General features: G+C 38.2%; 1 protein-coding gene across 6 annotated transcripts in view; it reads right to left on the minus strand.

The window, feature by feature from the left end:
- Positions 1 to 2,967: 2,967 nt before the first annotated feature.
- Positions 2,968 to 21,761, minus strand: part of ANKRD12 (ankyrin repeat domain 12) — a 109,905-nt gene continuing 91,111 nt past the window's right edge. For 4 of the 6 annotated variants that reach the window (XM_032777098.2, XM_032777100.2, XM_032777099.2 and 1 more), the window contains 4 exons: positions 14,562 to 14,660; positions 7,048 to 7,191; positions 4,660 to 4,755; positions 2,968 to 4,273 (listed from right to left, as the gene is read on the minus strand). In XM_032777098.2, coding sequence (XP_032632989.1) covers positions 4,088 to 4,273; positions 4,660 to 4,755; positions 7,048 to 7,191; positions 14,562 to 14,660 — 525 coding nt within the window. In that variant the 3' untranslated portion in view covers positions 2,968 to 4,087. Of the gene's footprint in view, positions 4,274 to 4,659; positions 4,756 to 7,047; positions 7,192 to 14,561; positions 14,661 to 16,467; positions 16,635 to 21,761 lie in introns of those variants that run through there. The other 2 variants (XR_004373280.2, XR_004373281.2) reach the window with 2 other exon arrangements.

The following is a 21,761-nucleotide window of genomic DNA, read 5'->3' on the forward strand; positions in this document are numbered from 1 at the left end:
TGATTTAAATCACTAGTCAGGAAGACTTGATTTAATCATGGATTTCTGCATAAAAGTGCATTCTCGTTGGTTGGTATAACCTTAATACATATTCTTCACAACTCAGAGATAGATGTCAGTTTCATTTTTAGAAGGTACACACTATACATTTTTAAAGTGATTTATTTTGAAAACTTTTCAGATTAGTTTTACAGCTATATCAGAAAATGAATGATGGTTTGGTTATTTCATTTACCAAAGGTAACTGAAGCAGATATTTATGAAGTCATCAGGAGGTGAACTATATCCCGTTCAACAAGTCAATCATTAATATTTGGAGGATTTTCTTGCCATGGTGCATTAGGAGGAGAACATCCCCAGACAGACATTTAAATTGTTTTATTTAACGAAAACAATGTCATTATGTATTCTGGATTATTTTTCAACAGTAAACATATTTTAACAAAACAGGCTTCTGATTTTTTAATTTAGTTAAACATTCAAGTCTTTTAAAATCAGGTTTGTTTTTGTTAAAATTGTTTTTAACTAAAATAGTTAAATGAAATATTTTTTAAAAAAACAAATCAACTGTCAGCCAGGTCAACATACAAAACTTAAAAATATTGGCTTCTGCAGCTAACTAAGTCGTCTTCATCTTCCTGTTTGTTCATAATCTGGAAAAGAAAAACAAGCTTTCCTGCTTTTTCAGGTCACAAATGATTTCTCAATTTGGAATGAATTAGTCTAAACAAAGAAAATATTTTTTCTATACCAGCAGAAGCTACTGCTGTTAAAAGTGAGTTTGTCACTTCAACAGTTTCTGAATCCAAGTGCTTAAGTGACTTCCACCAGTTCACTGATGTGACTTTCTTTAAAACATCATCAGCAAACATATATTTTTTGAATGGTTTATTCCCAAACTGGGTCTCTTTTAAGGCCTGCTGCCATTATAGGTTTTCCCTTCTAAGAAGAGAATGGTATGGTAGATCTCAAATCAAGGAAGGCTACACTCAGAAAGACTTCAAGACTTCTGGAATATGCTGCTCAGTTTCACTTTTGTTTCTACTACCTGGTCAGCACATCTCTCAGCCTGCACCGCTTCCCTCAGTCCCCATTGGCCTGGAGCGGTGAACTTTGGCCAGTGGGAGCCGCTATCAGCTGAACCTGCGGATGCAGCAGGTAAACAAACTGGCCTGGGCTGCCACAGTGCTTACCATGGTGAACCCCGTGCCAAAGGTTGCCAACCCCTGCATTAGAGGTTTAATCTGTTACACATGTGACTGTCAGGTGCCAGGGTGAAGTACTTGATCCCTAGGATAAAAAAAGTTGGGAATTTGGGGTAAGACATCTTCCTGAAGAAGTCTGACTACAGTCTATGAAATAAGGCCTTTTCCACTACTGTTAATGGTGGTTATTTTCAGCCTGATTATTTTTTAAACCACACCAACACTCTTAATGGGGTATGTGGTAAGACGTATATAAGAAATCCTTGTACGATGGATTAGAAGGCAATCTAGAGAAACTCAGCAACTGGAACAAAACCTGGGAGAGCTGAGCATTCACTAGGGAGCTTGATGGCCAAGAGCCCTTATTTTTTACAAGGGACTGCAACACTAGAGGACACAATCCTTTCCTTAGGATAACTGCATTTCTGCTTAACCCATCCACAAGAAAATGTACCTTTTATGTGCAGTGGGAAACTGAGGACAATTAGTCTTCTCTCTTTTAAAAGGAACAGCAGTTCGGAGTTAAGAGGCGTTTCTGGCTTCTGGTCCTCTTACCAGTTTAAATAAGTTACTGAAAGCACTGGACTGGATGTGTTCTGCCGGGTAATACCTCTAGGATGCAAACATCTTATAACTCTTACAACATTTACATGGAATGTGAGGTCTGAATGGGACTTTTCTGTGAGCCATGCTTCTTCCTTTGCGTGCCCTAGACTAGACAGGTTATTGTTACTATTACCCATTGGACGATGGATAGCAAAGCCTCTTAAACTTGAGTCCTGGAGAGGAAGCCACATAACCATTTGATGTTCAGCAAGCTTATAATACATGCCATGGTGAAATCTTGGCTCTAGTGACTTCAATAGAGCCAGGATTTCACCACCCATAGTTTTAAGTTACTTGTTATTGTTCTAATAGATTTTGTTACTTTCTTGATCTTTATGAATGTAAATGGAAGTTGAAAAAGAGTAGGTGTGTAGTGTGGAAGTTTAAAATTATTTAATTACTTTTTTGTAGTGGGCACAAAGTGTAGCCCTATTCTGTTTGAGTTTGTGTCTCTTATCCTGGAATGGGCCTAAGTTAAGACCTACACAAGTAAGTCCCTGATATTACATCAGTCTGTTCAGTTTGTTTTTTCATCATCTGAAAACAAGTACATTCTGCATTCATACAGGCACATGGCATAATATTGTGTATTTCACCAAATAACTAAACAGCTCCTGTAAGTTCTACCCTCCATACTTATAACAGCTTTCCAACTAGCCAGTTTCTCTCAGATAAACTCTTTTTTTAAGAAGGCAATACCTTCAAATGTAATCTCAGTTGCAGATATCAGATCCAAAGTATTCTTGAATATTTCCCGCACTAGATAGTACAAAAATATTTGCACAACTATCTGTAACCTCCTACCAATAAAAACTTCATTACCCACACATTAGTAGTGCTAATGATTATAAAAAAGTGTTAAATGTCATAACACAGGGAAGTTTTTCTATAGTTGACTGTTATTTCTGCTCTCAACCCTTACATGACTATGATAATGATAAAAACTGACCTGATCATCAACTGTTCATAAACTACTGCAAAGGTGATCAGTGTGTGTGTGTGTGTGTATATATATTTATACACATACATACACACATTTTCTCTCTGGACCCTTTCAACTATCAATTCTAAATCAATTCTTATCACATTTTAAAATATTTTTGTTACATAGTATCTAAAGCTTCAAGGATTTAATTTCAGTAAAAAAATCCAAGCATTTGTTAACATGACCAATAAAATTTATTAAACATATTTACAACTATTTACATATCCTTCCATAGGTAAATATTAAAATAGACAATGTACAATTTAAGAATTTTCATTCAAAGGCATTTTGTTGGGAAAAAAATAGGCTCTATTGTGAGACCACCATATAAGAGCAAAAGGTGTTTTAGTTTAAACAAAAATATTTTTGTCATAGTAAGTCATAGGTAGGGCATTACAATAGCAGACTAATATGAAATGTGGTTTTGTAAATATTATAATTATTTAGGTATCAGCTACTGAAGTAAGGGAGTTAAGTTGAGTGAAGCATGCAACACCATTCAGTTTCAAATCTTTTACAGTTCTGGTGATAAAACAAGCAGCTAAATCAAACACATGCCTTACTAAAAGAACTGCCAACCAGAAATACACTACACTTAATAAAAACTACAACTTTGGTCCAATAAAACATTAGACAAAACAGTTTTACAGTTAAAATATCTATTTTTGTACATGTTTTCAACATTAATTACAAGGCTATTTACATTTTCACAATATGTATAAAATAAGTTATTTAAAAATGACAATACTACATCTTTTCCAAAAGAAAACTGTACAAATTTACAAATATAATAAAATGACCAGACTTTTTTCCTTCCACAGACTGTCATTGTTTTTCTATGGGAGTTCAACTGTTACTGAAGTTTCATAATACAAAGCTTTAAAGCAGGCTTTATTAAATATCAAATACTTTTCCGTGGTTATGTAACTTGTTAACAACTTCCAGCGCTGTTAACTCACTGTAGCTTGTCATCTTTTCAATGAATATGATCTAAAGTTGTAGTTAACTTTTAAAATATAAATAATGGCATTTATTGGGAAACTGCTTTTTGGAACTACCATCCAATATAATTGTCATTTATCACTAAATGAAACAGTATTTACTATCATCCATCATCCATTTACCATATTTAACAAGCATTTGTGAACTATTTATCTGAAAGAATACCTCAGTTATTGGGCAAGGAGATATTCCACAGAATTAAGTGCTATACTTCAAGAGACGCATACATTTTCTGCCCCTTGCTGTCCATTTCTCTCAGGCTGTCTCCATTCAAAGAGACAACCAGCTGTCATATAGGTGTCAATTCAAAATCATCATTAACATCAACAAGAGGAACATAAAACTCCTGAATTTCATAAATGCTGATAGATTTGTATGTAGCAGGATCAAGTTCTTGTAGTTTAAGCTGCCATTCCAGTCTCTGTACAGCATTTAAAGCTGCTGCTTCATGCTGTTGCCTCATCAAAAGGCATGTCTGTTCAAAATGAAAAATTAGGTTAATGTTTTCAAATATTTAAAACAAACATTTTTAAAAGAAAATTGCATTTAAGTAACACCAGAGATCTTTAAAAGGAGCGTTAGAAAGCTGAAATACATATCTAATATAATATTTACTTGGCTTAATTATATATGGATAGTTAATTAAAAACTAACAAAACACAGATTCTTCCACAAAATAATTTCTTTACATATCAACATAACAGCTCCTCAAGATTATGATTTTTTTCTTTTAAATGCGCCTTACATTACTATAATTTTATGGTATTGCACTCAAAGTTTACCATGCTTATTCATCTCATCTTTGTAGTTCCATCTGTAGTCTAATTTTTTGACTTTGAAAAGACAAATGCAGATACATACCTTTAATTTGTCAAATTTATCATCTACATCTTGTAGCCATGACATGAACTGCCTTGCATTAAATCGATCCCTAACTGATGTTTTACTGTCATCAGCCTAGAAAAGAAACACATTAGAAACAGTTTTTCAAATAATGAAGTAATGCAAGTTGTTAACCATTACTTACTCCTGCTACAATACTGGAGAACAAGGGGTTAAAAAGAAGTTCTGGGCCCAGATGGCCCTGTCCTGGTAGACCTGCAAAGTCTGCACAAGCATGAGGTGGAGTTTAAAAAGGGAAGCAGACTGTGGAAGAGAGCAGACCTCTGCTCTGAGCAAGTATGGCCGAGGAACTCTTGTTGCTGGAGACATGGCAACACAGCCCTGATAAAGCCTGCAAAGAACAGACTGGTGACTGATTACAAAAGGCCAGAAACTTTATTTGTGGTTCTTAAATTTACCCCATGGGGAGAAAGGGGACTTAGATAGGAAGTTATCTCGGGAGGCAGCTACTGAGCACCCCAAAGGGCAGAATTTAACTGCCCACCATTGGGCCCTGGATCAGACCAGGGGCTCCCCTACCAACTCCAAAAGATACGACAACAGGGACCTTTACCTCAGTGGAAAATCCACAACGGAAGAACTGGGCTGATCAAGAACCCAGATCCCCAAGTCCCCAAACTAAGATGAAAGCCCTGAAGCCCTTCCAGGTGCTGAAAGACTTCTCTGTGATTGGAGAAAGTTATCTGCTGTACCAAGTATAACAATTATGGATACGACTCTCTGAAAAGTAAAAGATTTAAGTATGTCTTCCAAAATGTTATTTAGCTTATATACACGAAGATAAACCAACCACAACATTGCTAAACTACTTGTTCTACTTAAAAAATGGCAGTAATCAAACAAAAGACATTGTCTTTCAGGCTTGGGGAAAGCAACAACAGCACTCAAAGGAACATTCAGCAATCTGAACTGATTGGCTGCAGAAGATATTCAAAAGTAGGACAAGAGAAAGATCCATATTACTTTTTACCCCACATGACAAAAACCCTTTGCAAAGATGTTTCACCTTAAAATGTCCATCATTCAATGCCGCAGTATTTTTCTTATAGTCACAGAGAAATCAAACTACTTCTATTATGAAAGGGGTCACAACCATCAAAATGGAGGTCTGATCATATTTCCATTATCATTCTTTGTTGGGACTGTTCATGGAAGGCTCATAATGTGTAAGCATATTCAGAATCATGATAGGAGCAAACTTTAGTGTCATTCCACACATAATTAAATATGCAGAATAGTCTCAGAGTTTACTGCTTATTTTTAAACACTGTACATTGAGGCTGAAAGCTTGGGAAACCATAGTATGCTTTTACGAAGACAGTCAGTTGGCAATGTCAAAGATCTTCACATTTGCAACTATAAATTTTTATGACAAAGAGGAGTATATTTAATAGAATAAGGTATATAAACACTAAACAACTGAACAAAAACCAAAAGAAAAAACATCACCACAGTACTCCTTCAGTGAAAGACTATACCGCTATACTTCAAAAATTCCTCAGGGAACAAGCAGATATTTTACAGTACAAAACTGCCATACTCTTTCACCAGGTACTAGACTATTGAATAGTATTTTAAACTATCACATATCTCTTAAAACATTGAATGAAATTAAAACATTAAACACTGTACAAGTTTTTTTTATGTAAATATTGTTCAAATATATACTTCTGCTTCATTTCTTATACCACACTGGAATCCCCCACCCCATCCCTTAAAAACAAAAAAATAAACAAACAAGACCCCCTAAAACTATGGTAGCAACCATAATAGCAAATAATCTAAATAGATTATATGAGATACTGGATCAGGTCTTTAGTCTATGAGTCTAGTGTCCTGCTCCAATAGTAAATATGAGAAGAAGGCACCAAGTCCCTATAATAAACCTAGTTAATTGTGCAATGCTGTCTAGGGAGAAGAAATCCCTCCTCAGCTGTGCAGGCGAATAGTTTATGCCCTAAAACATGAGATCTGATCTTTACCATGGTTTGTTTAATTACAAATATGGCTAATGACTTTAAAATTATTTGATGAAATTTTACTGTTCATGAAAGTAAGGGATTTTCACTTTTCAAATAACTAATTATTGCCATACACAGGGCAGGAAGGTATTGTATGAGCTTCTCCACAAAGCTTTTCCAGTCAACATTTGTGCAAAATCGCACCACTATCCATGCTCCAGACACCCAGGAAGTCAAAGGAAGTTTTGCCATTGACTTCAATGGTACCAGGATATTACCCAATATCCTCTCTCAAGTCAGACGTAAAAGTACTTATCAAAGATAAGTAATAGGAAAATCATCTAACTGGATGCTCTGAAATCCTAAAATAAAAGTCTCCTCTTACCTGCGAGTCCAGGGGCACATTATATACTTCAGCATCCAGCAGTACGGTGCAGGCACTGAATGGTAACGTCTGATTAGCTAAAGTTCTTGCAGCTCGATAATGGACACGTAGAACTTCTTGTTCGTTGGATACAATAAGCTTTTCCTAATTGGATAAAAATATTAACATATAGCTGAATACTTCATAAATTGTCATTTGAATTTACATTCGTAAAAATATTTGCACACCAAAATTCTTTTTGGGACTTTTTTTTTTGTTTTTGAGGGCTTTAGTGAGAAAATGCAACATTCCCCTATTTTTCTGCCTTGATAACATTTACATTCTGTCATTTTGAATGTCACCAGATTTCTAAAGAAAAATAAAATACCTTTTGTGAACTTTTATTCTAGAAAGTTCATTAGAAACCTAAAGGTGTGGCTCTACTTGATGATGCCACTGAATTAAATTGAAACTTCTGAAATTATAATTTAAAATAGAAGCAATATGCCCTATTGTAATAAATGGGATCCTCAATAACTTTTGTTTTTTATGAGGGCCTAAAAAAATGTTCTGCTCCACTTTTAAAATTGTTTTTGACAGTATTTGCTCTCTATTTTTAGGCTTGAACAATAAGGGGCCGAATAAAATCTTTTATTGTTTAGTCTTGAGTACTCTCTTTCTATTTAATGACTAAGTTCAGAATTACCGTAATGTGGTCTGCTTGAATGTCAAATGTTTACCTCATCTGACTCAGATAATGAAAATAAACATGCATCGGTCTGTACTGCTTTGGATTGTTATCGAGCAGAACCTGTCGTCAGGATGGACGCATGTCTCCTGGAATGGAGGTTGAAGCATGAAGGGACATATGAATCTTTAGCATATCTGGCACATAAATATCTAGCGACACCGGTTAAAACAGTGCAATGCAAACACCTGTTCTCACTTTCAGGTGAGACTGTAAACAAGAAGCAGGCAGCATTATCTCCTGCAAATGTAAACAAACTTGTTTGGCTGAGTGACTGGCTGAACAAGAAGTAGGACTGAGTGGACTTTCAGGATCTAAAATTTTATATTGTTTTATTTTCGAATGCTGGGGGGGTTTATACATAATACTACATTTGTAAATTCAACTTTCATGATGAAGAGGTGCACTACAGTACTTGTATTAGATGAACTGAAAAATACTATTTCTTTGGTTTTTACAGTGAAAATACTTGTAATCAAAAATAAATATAAAGTGAGCACTGTACACTTTATTCTGTGTTGTAACTGAAATCAATACATTTGCAAATGTAGAAAACATCCAAAAATATTTAAATAAATGGTATGCTATTATTGTTTAACAGCGCAATTAATTGCAATTAAATTTTTTAATTGCTTGACAGCCCTAATTTAAAAACAATATAAAATGTAGTTACATTGGCTGTAATCAATGTGAAGACATAGACCCAGAAACATATTCCCCCATTAAGCAAAGGTCTGCGTATAGAGAGAGATTTATTTTAAACACACTGTGCCTTGAAGGTCCACAAACTTTGATTCAGATGGACCAATGAGGAAAGAAAATTCCAAAGTTGAGGGCCCCTACCCTGAAAATGCCTTGCCAGTAGACCCCCAACCCTTTAAATATAGGGACTAAAGTATTGTAGTAATCCAAATAATTAATAATAATCTGACTTCAAATATTGTGGCATAGTAGAGAAACAGAGGCAATTTCTCAGATAACTAGGACTCTGATAAACAGCAAAATAAATATTGCTTTACAGAGCAATATTAACATACTTAGGGCATCTGCAAGGAGCCAGTAAAGTCTTTGGAAAACACATTTTCCTTGTAGTTAAAACTACTAAGCATGCAGATAATTACATTCTACAAAAATCCATTGAAGACCACTCAGAAGCTGCATAGTTCCCTATGCAGCACATTATGGTAATCTAGCTGGCTGAGTGGAACAAAAACCAACACTCAACTCAATGGCATTTCTCTCTTTGTTTGTGTCTATATGTGATAACTTTTGAACACTGCATCTGACTAATTCCAAAATTTCAGTGAATGTTCTAGGCATCAATGGGCAGATTCTGGTGAAAACTGGAAAGCCAGAAGAGCTTGATTTCCATCTTTCAGGCCCACAGAGTGCCCATTTGGTGCTGCAGGCACCGGATTCCTTAAAGCTGCTTAATGCATCACAAAGCAGCAGCAGCTGAATATACTGCACTCTCTTACTGGCTGCACAGGCTGGACTACAAAAGCAACAAAGTGTTTTCAAAGTGCCAGAGATGTTTGTACCAACAATCCAGAACTGCTTCTGGCAAGATGTAGCTGACACATAAGAAAACAGTCTCAGACCCAGTTGAACATTTAAGTCCCACAGAGCACACCAGGGATTGTTTGCAGGAAACTGACAGAAGTCTCTCGCAAGAGAAATAAGCTCTTGGGAGAGATGCGAAGGAAGAGCAGAATGTCACATGATATGGGAAGGAGGCAAGACTGTTCCATGCACAAAGATGGGGAAGGGCATACAACAGGGTGATAAGCAGGGAGGCTTGGATGAATGCAGATGAGATGGAGGCAGGAGTCGAGCTGGGTAGGGCACTGCAGGTGAGAAGTCTGATCTTCATGCAGCAGGCACAGGTAGTGCAGCATAGAGATCTGAAGAACTGATTGACATAAACAGAGCATCAGGGGAGGAAGGTGATTTTAGGATAGCACTTTGGCTGAGCTGAGGGGAAGTAAGGAGAGAGGCGGTGAGGTCAGAGAGAAGTCCGCAGCAGTAGTCAAGGGAGATGACCAAGGCCGGAATCCAGGCATGTGTGTGTGGATAGGTGGTGGGGGGGGCATGGAGACAGAACAGAGAGGATTCAATGGCAACCTGAGCTTGGGTGGAGGCAACGTGGGGGAGTAAAAGGGAATATGGAATTTGTAAGCCTGAGTGGTGGTGAAGTCAGGGACAGAATGGGGAGATCTGCAGAAATGACTGCAATGAATCTTATGTTCTTCTGTCCCCTGTAGGCCAAAGGGGATGGGAAGTGAATTTCCTCAGACCTATAAAGTACTCTAAGATCCTCAGATGGCAGTGCTCTAGGATGGCTGGGTATTTGCATTCAGGAGTAGAGTCTGTGTTCCTGCCCCTTCCCCTTCCTGCCACCTGCCAACAACAGACAATTCTACTGAATCCTTAACAATCACATAAGCTTCAGGTTGAAGGGTTGTGGCACCATGCAGCCAATCAATTCCAAAATTTCAGGGAATATTTTATGCATCAATGTGCAAAACCTTATTGATTTTGGTGAAAATTGGAACACTGGAGAAACCTGATTTCCACTGCTATGAGAGGAAAATCACCAGTGTGTCTATTTGGTGCTGCAGGAAATAGAATTTCTTATATGCTTAATATGTTGTTCTCGCTGATTGAGTGTACAAGCTCAGCCTATGAAAGCAACAAAGCATGCAACCCTCTAGTAAAAATGCAAGGAAAAGAGATGATGTTGCAAAAGCATGAGGTAGTTATGGGTACATAAGAACGGCCATACTGGGTCAGACCAGTGGTCCAACCAGCCCAGTATCCTGTCTTCTGATATTAGCCAAAGCTAGATGCTTCAGAGGGAAGGAACAGAACAGGCTGTCATCAAGTGATCCATCCCCTGTTGTCCACTCCCAGCTTCTGGCAAACGCAAGCTAGGGACACTCAGAGCATGGGGTACATCCCTGATCATCCTCGCTAATAGCCACTGATGGATCTATCCTCCATGAACTTTAGTTCTTTTTTGAACCCAGTTATAGTTTTGGCCTTTACAATATCCCCAGCAACAAGTCCCACAGGTTGACTGTGTTTAGTGTGAAGAAGTACTTCACTATTGTTTGTTTTAAACTTGCTGCCTATTAATTTCATTGGGTGAAAGCTGGTTCTTGTATAATGTGAAGGAGTAACCCACTGATTCTCAACCTGTGGTCCGCATACCCAACTATGTCTAAGGAGTCCATGAAAGATTTAAAAAATGGACTGAACAGAATTCAACTGACAATAGATTTCCAAAGGAGTCCTCAAATGAAAAATGGTTGAAAACCACTGGAATAAATAACAATTTGTTATTCACTTGCTCCACACCATTCATGATTTTATAGACTGCTATCATATCCTCCTCTTAGTCCTCTCTTTTCCAAGATGAAAAGTCCCAGTCTTTTTAATCTTCTTTCATATGGAAGCTGTTCCATACCCCTAAACATTTTTTGTTGTCCTTTTCTGTAACTTTTCTAATTCTAATGTATCCTTTTTGAGATGGGGTGACCAGAACTGCACACCGTATTCAAAGTATGGGCAAACCATGGATTTATATAGAGGCATTATTATATTCTCTGTCTTATTATCTATCACTTTCCTAATGGTTCCTAACGTTCTGTTAGCTTTTTTGCCTGCCACTGCACAGTGAGCGGATGTTTTCAAAGAATTATCCACAATGATTCCAAGATCTCTCTTTCCTAAGTGTTAACAGCTAATTTAGACCCCATCAGTTTGTACATATAGTTGGGATTATGTTTTCCACTATGCATTACTTTGCATTTATTAACACTGAATTTAATCTAGCATTTTGTTGCCCAGTCACTCAGTTTTGTGAGACCCCTTTGCAACTCTTTGCAGTCTGCTCTGTACTTAACTATCTTGAGTAATTTTATATTATCTGCAAATGTTGCCACATCACTTTTAACCCTTACTCCAGATCATTTATAAATATGCTGAACAGCACTGGTACCAGTACGGACCTCTGGGGGACACCATTATTTACCTCTCTCCATCCTGAAAACTGACCCTTTATTCCTACCCTTTATTTTCTGTCTTTCAGCAAGTTTCTGATCCACAAGAGGACCTTCCCTCTTATCCCATGAATGCTTACTTTGCTTAAGAGCCTTTGGTGAGGGACTTTGTCAAAGGCCTTCTGAAAGTCTAAGTACATTATATCCACTAGATCATCCTTGTCCATGTTTGTTAACCCAAACAGCTAGTTGCAACAGTGTCTTGCAAAGCAAGATGCAATAAACTCCCTAAAGAACAACATGGAGAAGATTGGAAAAAACACTCTAAATTGCTTCTGCAGTTTCATGAAGTCTGAGACAAAGACTAAAAATTATTTTACTCACTCAAAGAATTATAATAGATTGGTCAGGCATGATTTGCCTTTACAAAAGCCATACTAATGCCTCCCCAACAGATTGTGTTCATCTGTGTGTCTGATAATTCTGTTCTTTACTATAGTTTCAACTAATTTGCCTAGTACTGAAGTTAAACTTCCCAGCCTGTAATTGCCAGGATTGTGTCTGGAACCTTTTACAAGTATTTAAAACATTAGCTATCCTATAGTCATCTAGTACAGAAGCTGATTTAAATGACAGGTTGTACATGCCACTTAGTAGTTCTTCAATTTCATATTTGAGTTCCTTCAGAACTCTTTGGTGAATACCATCTAGTCTTAGTGATTTATTAATGTTTAATTTATCATTTGTTCCAAAACCTCCTCTACTGATACCCCAATCTGGGACAGTTCTCAGATTTGTCACCTAAAAAGAATGGCTCTGGTGTACACAATCTCCCTCTTATCCTCTGCAGTGAAGACAAGCAAAGTATTAAATTTAGTTTCTCCGCTATGGCCTTATCTTCCTGGAGTGCTCCTTTAGCACCTCGATTGTCCAGTCGCCCCACTGATTGTTTAGCAGGCTTCCTGCTTCTGATGAACTTGCATTTTTTTTTTTTGGCTTTTAGTTTTTGGGTATTTGGTCCTGGTTTGTGGTACTAAAAGAGCAGAATGCTCTCATATGTAACTTGGTTTAAGACCCCACAAAGCCCAGGCCTGGCCTTGATCTACATAACAATGCATTATATTTCCACTCAGCCAGTGATCAAAATAACTAAAATGTGCAAATTAAATATATACAGAATTTGGTAGAGCATCTGAGAAGACAGAATTTTTTGTGTGTGCTAAGTAAAAGGAATTCTTTTTCATTAGGTAAAAAGACTCAGGAGGCCATGATCCTGTATGTATAGCTCATAGCATATGAGCAGCTGCATTTGCAGAAAGCTTCATTGAACTCTGTATTGGTACAGAAGTCCACTTCTATGACATACAATGCAGGATCAGAACCCAATATAACATTAAAGTAGAATCACAACTGAATTAATTATTATACTTTCCTCAAAATAAAATTATTTAGAAGTTCTATTTATGGACCCAAATATCCCTAGAATTCAAGCAGCTTTAAAAAAAAACTGCTATAAAGTGAATGAGGCAAGAGGAAACCAAGAGTCAAAGGAAAACAAGAGTGGATTTGTAAATAGACAATCTGAACAAGGAACAGCTAATATTGTGGAGCTCCCTGAAGTTGCAAGCAGTTTTCCATTCAAAGGAAGGTTCTGGCCCACCTCTACATTGTCCAAAATAGGTCCTTTGTGCTCGAAGTTTCATATGTTGTCTTTGATAAAGATACCAATCAGAAAAAAAAATGTTTTTTCACTTTCTGAAAATTCTAGTGTTTTCTCTCAGGTTATCTTAAAAGCCATTTGACCTAGAAACTTCACGTGTTTCATTCAAGAATACTTGTACACTAGATCACAAGGGTCTAAAGGAGGAAAAATTGGGAAAAAATACCCTAAATCAAAATTCTGGGTTAATGTACTCATTCCTGATGGACAGTTAAATGCCTCAGACTCTTTGATTTTCTTAGTATAACCTGTTGGATTAAAAGACTTTAAAACATCCCCAGACTTTTCCTTCCTAAAGTGGGCAGATTTCTTAAAGCCCACAGCCCAAAAAAATGCATTGAAATAAACATTTAAAGAATATGCATTCACAGATAAATGGTCTTTTCCATCTCTAACTTCCACAAAGTCTGCAAGTGTAGCCATAAAAAAAATGTTGGTGAAATTCTAACAAGCAGGAGACCAAAACATGTTAGTTAACATTTGTAATCTAGGATATATCTTTAAACTGAATAAAACTAGTTGGGAATTATTACACCACGACTCAGACCCAGTTTTATTATTATTATTAACTAGCAAAACAGACAAAAATTGTATTATTTCCTTAACAGAGTACAAAACAGTCAAGTAAACCAAGTATATGCCAGTGCAATATTTACTAGAAGTATTGGCATTCAAAAAAATGTCTCTTTCTTGGTTTCCCATATGGAAACTGCTATTTGGACAACTGAGCAAATTTTCATTGCAATAAGCAGCAAGTTGCAGCACGTTCTCATGTTAGTAAATAAAGGACTGTTGTGTATATTACCTCATGTACAGTACTGAAATTATACTGTGTTAATTCTAGTTTGATCTGCAGTATGAATGTGTACAACATTTCTCTGAATTGTAAAACAGCAGTGTAAGGAATTTACTTCTAAAAGCAATGTTAATTTAAGTAATATATATATAATATTAAATTATTTATTATACATACACACACACACGATTAAATGTATATATATAGAAAGTTATATATATATAGAAAGTTTAAAATAGGGAAATGAACATTTTTTTGTATTCTTACCCTTTCAATACTGTGCTGTAAACGCAATTTCATCCTTACAACTTCCTGTTGTCTAAAAAGTTCTTTAAGAGGATCTGTCAGTGATGGTGGTGGTGTAATCTAGGAAAAAAATGTTACAAATTTAAATTTAACATAGAGAGTTTACCTGGACTAGCTTTATAATTGCAAACATGCATTTTAAAAAAAAAAGCATGAACAGAATATTTTTCACTAGAAAAGTATATCATCCAGCCCCACGCACGTAACTGAATTCACAGATTTTTGTTGTAATCTATTAATTACACCACTGTCTACCCATTTATTAAATCACAGAATTAAAGATTAATTTCTAAAGAAGTCAAAATCTGTCCATCTGTGGTTAAGTGCAGTTTAAAACAATTACAAAGAGTTCTAAAGGAAAGTAAATTATTTAAACATTATTTGTTCCTTTAGGACTGTGTAAGACACACAAAAGAAGAAAGTCCCTATCCCAAGGATCTTGCAATTAGAACACACAAATGAGACAAAATGCACTGGAAAGTCCAAAGGAAGTATTTATAGAAGTGGTATTGATTTTGAATAATGGGTAGATGACCTCATTTTTAAGTCCCACTCCTAGATAGCAAAACAGTCAGATATATTTCCATGTGTGCTGTTCTGTAATACTATTAGTTTGAGGGCAGTTGCACATGTTTATTATTATATGGGAAGCTTCAGATTTAAATGAAGGAAATAAGTATTATATTGTTAACTAGTCTGTACAACAAAACACTGTAAACATAATTGTTTGTGGTCATGATAATAACCAGACAGCAAAATTAGAGTTGGCCGAGAGGTCATCAGAACCCTGAAATGTTTGTTAAAAACTCTGTCCAAAGTGTTCTTGTTTTATATATATACTGCATTTCCATATTTTTATTCTTTACCTAGCTTCTTACCAACAGTGCAGAATATTTCATAACTATTTGATAAATAGAAGAACAAACTGCTTTGGATGGACTCCTCAAAACTAGCTGAAATATTGTTTGCCATAACTGGTATCTAGATAGCACAGCAGAAATACATTTATAGATGAATAGTAATATCATCCACTGTATATAAAACTAACAAACTGATCTAATATCACACGTTGCTATTGATGTGTGTGTGGCTACTCTGGAATACAAGGTATTATACCTACCTCACACTAAACACGTTACATTAAGGATATTTTTGGCATTGTGAAAGAGTGATGTATCTATAAAGATTTATTTAATGACCGATATCCTGAAATAATTTTTACCATAGAATATGAAAATGAAGGCAGTCTCTTTTGGAAGCAGGGTTTATCATGGTAATGAACAAATCCCTTTTACTACTTCATATAAATATATAGATACTGCCTGAAAGACACATACTGCTAACATTATGTATCTACTTTTTATGAAAAAGCATTTGGTCTCTGGACAGTTGAACAAAACATACAGCATTTGCAATTATGTTCAACTCATAGACACATTTTTAAACAGGCTTAATGCATATCTCATAGCTGTGGCTCTTTCTTTTAATTATAAAAGGGGTAAAGGAGATCTTAAATCCTGCTTAATAAACAAGGGAAATTCCAGACACTCAAAATTATGTTCTTTAACATGCCAAGGATCTCACAGTAAATATAGTGAATTTTGAAACTCCCCAGTATAGTCTGGCTTTATAATCTAAGATACTATAAATAAGTACACCAAGGCATTCATGGAGGTATTTAAAAAAAAGAAGTGTTTTTTCTCAATATAGTAGCATACACAAAGACCCAAGAACTGGAACTATTCTATATGGTTGATATAGAACAGTTACTTACCCAACAATAATTGTGGTTCTTCAAGATGTAGTCAGTGTGGATCTTACGATACGGGCACTTGTACCTCATGCACATGATATCGGATCCTTTTGAATAGAAGAATCTATCAGTCCACACATGGGCACTCTGCCTCCTCGCTCTCCTGTGCAAAGGTATAAAAGGCAGAGAGGCTGCGAGTTTCCCTCAGTTCTCTTATAATTCAAAGACTGTCAGCTGAGAACTCCAAAAGTGAGGATGGAGGGCAGGTCACAGGATCCATGCTGACAAAACATGAAGAATCAGTTACTATAGGGTAAGTAACTATTCTTTCTTCAAGTATGTGTAAGCATGGATCCACTGTAGGTGACTTACAAGCAGTATCCCCTCAGGATGGTGGTAATGAGGAGTTCAAACTGAATTCTGTCAAAAGATTGAAGGACTGCTGTCTGGAATTTGTACCTGATCTAGCGGCTAAGTACAATGCATAATGTTTGACATGTTACTCCACATCACCACTTTGCAGATTTTAGCATATTTTTAAAGCAGACAGAGAATGTCGCTTGAGCTGTGGTGGAGTGTGTCTTTATGTTCAGTGGGATACGTATACTGGCCAACTGCTAACATACGATATATTGTTTATCTACAGTACTTATATATTCTCTGTGAGGAGATGGCCTGACCTTTAGAATAGCCATCAGAGATAAATGAGAAGCCAGTCTGAACAGTTTGATTCGGACAGTGTAATAAAGTAAGGCTATGGAAACATCCAGAGTATATAACTTCTCTCCTGGTACGGAGTGGGGCTTTGGGAACATGACTGTTAATCAGCTGATTCAGGTAGAATTCTGAGACCTTGGGGATGAATTTATGGTGAGGTTTCAGCATCACTTTGTTCCTGTGAAATGCTGCGTAAGGCGGTTCAGTCAATAGTGATTGAAGTTCACTCACTCTCCTGGCCAAGTTGATGGCAACTAGAAAGGCTGTCTTTGGAGTGAGATGATATAAGGCGCATTCTGAAAGGATGTCTGAAGGGAGCCTCCATAAGCCTTGGAAAAATGATAGTGTGGTCCCAACAGGAGGAGGTTCTCTGACCTGATACTGTCAGGTGAGAGGATGATTATACAGGCGGATAACACTCTGAGATGCTGTAGGGTGAACCTTAATGAATCTGAATAAAAGGCCAGGATGTTTGAAGTACAATAAGTATTCAAGGATCTTCAGTATCATAGTCTGCACTAGGCCCAGGCTATGTTAAGCTGTCCATACAGAGAATCTCTTCTATTTTAATAAGTCTTCCTGCTCTGTATCAGGATCTCTTGGACCTGTGGGGAACAGTTTCTGTCTGTGAGTCCCATCCAACCAAAATCCATGTGCCGTCAGATGCAGTGAATTTAGGTCTTGATAGAGTATCTGACTGTGGTGTTGTGAAATCACATCTAGGCAGCCAGAGCTGGATAGGCAGTTGAACAGACAACTTTAGCAGGCCAGTCAAGTAAGACTGCCATGGCCAGTCGGGAGCTACAAGGATGATCATGGCGCTGACTCATTTCATTTTAAATATTACTCTGGGGATCAGTGGAATCAGCAGAAAGAGATATAGGAGGTCTTGATTCCATTATTGAAGGAAGGTGCCTAGTAGTTGTCTCAGGCTCATGACCCCCCTGGAACAAAAGTTCACATACTTGGCATCCCTGGTGGCAAAACAGGCCTATCACAAGAGCCCCCCCAAGGATAGAAGATTGGCTCTATGATGGAATCCACAGGGAGCAATTGTCATTTATAACAGACTGTCTGCCAGGAAGTCCTCCAGATTGTTACTAAGTTCTGGGAGGTGAAGAGCCATTGGAGTTATCCCATGTTGGTGGCATCATGTCCAGAGCTTGATAGCTAGAAGGGTGATGAGCAAGTGCCTCCTTGCTTGAATACACAGTGCATTGTACATGTTTTGACAGCAGGATCTGCACCATGGAATTTTGAAGAACAGGAAGGAATGCCATACAGATTAGCCTGATGGTTCTGAGTTCCAGGACATTTATGTGAAGTTTCATATCTTTTGTGGACCAGGTACCTGGCACTTGGACCAAGTAGATGGTTCAGGTGGCCTCCCCAACCTGTCCCTGATGTGTCCATAATTAATGTCATTGTCAAGGAAAGTCCAGAGGATGGTGGTACTCCTTTTACAGTCTTGGATTCTCGCTATTTATCTCAGTTTTGCAATTACTTGAGGTGGCCCTAAGACCTTCTTGTTCATCTGATACCTTGCCAGATAATACATTGACCTGAACTAGAGTTGTAAAAACTGCAGATGAAGTCTGGCAAATGATGTCTCATAAATGCAGGCTCACATATGGCCTAACAGCCCAACGTAAGTCCATACCGTCTTAGTCAGGTTTGATTCCATCTTGAGTAATAGCAACTACAAAACCAGGAACCTGTCCTTGATCAGGTATGCGCTAGGCAATGTGGAGTCAATTCCAGCTCCTATGAACTCTATCTGTGATGAGATACGAGACCATTTTTTGAAGTTCCCAGGAGGCCTAGCTGGGAATATTTTAGGCACACCACCATCTCCTGCTGGGATGGAGTAGCCACTGATGACGATGTTTGTGTTCATTTGTCAGAAAGGGACAAGGTGGTTCCTGAAGGTCGTGACAGGGTCTGGACTGGCTCCACTGTAACTCCCGACACTAGAGTCAAATATTCTGCATCTGGAAGAGGAGAATGATGGGAGCCTCCTGAAGCACCAAAGTCTTTTTCTTAGTGGGTACCTGGACTGTGAGTCCTATGAATAGGATGGTTACCAGGGTCCATCCACACAGCCCCAATGATTCTGTGATTTAGCCTTTGGGTTCCAGCACCCCCAGAGAGCTCCTACAGCAAATCCACCTTCTGAGGGAGCAATGCAACTGAGTAAGTACTGCAGTGACAGAGAGCAGCCTTTTCAAAGCAAAGTAGCATTGATTAGTCAATTGGAATACAGCATCAGAGAGTCATTAGATTAGCATTAAGTTAGGGAAAAGCCAGGTTTAAGACAGCATCCATATTGGTTGAAGCAATGGCTATGCCATGCTATGATTCTCTGAGGTCCATCTTCACTCTCTGTCCCTATATGTGAGTCTCTGATCGCTGCATGAACCTTAAAAAAGTCCCCATGACACTTCATACCTTTGTTTCCAGTTGCAGTCTTTTTACTCGGCTTCCTTCAGAGAACTGAAGGAAGTAGCCTGCTCTTGGCTGTCCCACTCATTAAGTGTTAATGGACAAGTTCTTGGCTCTTCCATTGTCAATGTAGGGTCTTCCATTCACGTGGTGTGTAGATTCCAGCGAGTCCTTGTTAATCTGGTTCCAATCCAGACATTTTACATAATTCAACCCCCACCCTTATCTCCCTTGTCCCAGGAAGGAGAACACCACCACCCCACCATGTCCCATCCAATGGGTGGCCATACAAAGTAGGTAGGTACCCTGAGTCTTATATATGGTTCATAAAAATATTACAAAATTCCAACATTTATCACAGGCTTTCAAAAGGAAGACAGTGTATAATTCTCTAATTATCTCAGAGTGGCTCTTGAGTTTTTAAGCAAATGGTGCTCTTCATCTGTTCTGTTGCTAAAGAGTTCCATCTCTTCAAAGGGCAGTCCTCGATGGTGAACTGTATCTCCTTGGAAATGCTGGCTGCTAGCATCCATGAGGTCAGTGTCATGGCGACAGTTGTGGGCATTAATCTCATAGCTATATTGGATGCATCCATGGCCACTCATAATGCCTTTCTGTGACCATCTGGCCCTCTTTTTTGTGTGTTTTTTAGTTCTTCCCTATTCTTCTGTGCAGTCTTGGACAGAAAGGGTGTGACTCCTTCCCAGGTGAGGAAGTTAAATTTTGTGAACAGGGCCTGACTGCAAACTATCTGGAGCTGTAATGAAGCAACAGAATACACCTTGCATCTGAAGAGTTCTAGTTTAATTAGTGTCTTTTCTCCTTTGGGGTGTCCTTTGTGGACCTGGATTTCTCTTGCATGATTGATAACACCAGAGTTCCTGGATTTGGTTAGAAATATAAATGTCTGAAAACCTTTAGAGGCACCTGAGTATCTGTTTCCACTTGTTTGGATGTGGGAGGAAGAGTGGCCTGAGACAATCAGAGTGCCTTTACTAGCTTGAATATACCCCTGTTGGTTGGGAGTGGAATCCTGGCTAGGCATGTGGAGTTCAGTATTGTTGGGGCTCGTGTCACTGCCTCATCTGGCAACAATGATGATTCTTTGGGAGAGGACAGAGGTTCTTGCTGTTCCTCAAGCTGCTCACAGAAACTGATGTCCTGCTTCATCATGTGTGACATGAACAATGACACCACTTTACATCCCAGCCATGCTTAGCTTAATGTTTCATTCAAAACTTGATGAACAGAGTTCTGGATTTGTCAGGAAAAACTGTGAAAGAGCCTTTGGATACTGCGTTATGCCCGCTCTACACACCCTTCACTTTTGTTGCTCTGTTTTTAGGTTCTAGGGCTTCATCTGAACCAAGTGCATAGAAAGGAGCTGGTGACCTTTTAAGAACCCAATTTCCCTTTCAATATTCCTCCATTTTTCTACACCTCTTATTTCAGGGAGGTACCAGGCAATCATTGCAGTATAGCTGGTTAAATCTAAAGCAAAGTAGTATTTAACAAAATCTTCCAGTGCTGCAAGGCTACAACATGGCTACCCCTCTGACACTTGAGAGAGAGCTCGCTCGCTTTTTTCCTTGATGTGTGACAGGGGGATAAGCTCTGGGACATGCTCTCCAGTAAGGCCAATATGGCATGTTGTAAGGTTACTGGCCAGGTCAAGGCAGGTCACCGCAGTGCCATTCATGTCTTGCTTGAGGAGAGGATCCTAACTGAGCAGCCTCTGGTATCCTCCTAAGGGTCACTTTCTGATGTGGGAGAGGAGGGAGGGTGACTCTGCTTGATGTCAGCAAAATCTAGTGGATTGGAAGTATTCTTTCTTGAAAGATAGTACCTTAGAATAGTGTAGCCTCTGAGCCAGGATGTTTCAGCAAAGGACATCAGCTATTCCACTAGGATATATCTCCAGACCCTGATGGGCTTGGCCATTAGTACTGATGTCAGTGTCAAGTTGTCACTCTTCCGTGTGCCATACCAGCAACCTGTGTTGCATTTCCAGTCTTAGAAGCAGTGGATGACTTGCAGGCTTTACCTCTGGAGGACTGGTGTTTATGCCCTCCTTGCAAGATGATCCCATGTGGTGTTTGGAGCCATGCTTATGCTCTGTCCTGTCCTGTATCTGTTGCTTTACAATGCCAGGGCATAGGTATGAGATCTATCAGTCCTGAGGCTGGTGCCGAGGCTTTGGTCATCGGTATCAAGGCTGTCAGTGCCAATATTGTTGGCATCCTCACTGA

The sequence above is a fragment of the Chelonoidis abingdonii genome, chromosome 2 (assembly GCF_003597395.2).
Source record: "Chelonoidis abingdonii isolate Lonesome George chromosome 2, CheloAbing_2.0, whole genome shotgun sequence".
Taxonomy (NCBI): Eukaryota; Metazoa; Chordata; order Testudines; family Testudinidae; genus Chelonoidis; species Chelonoidis abingdonii.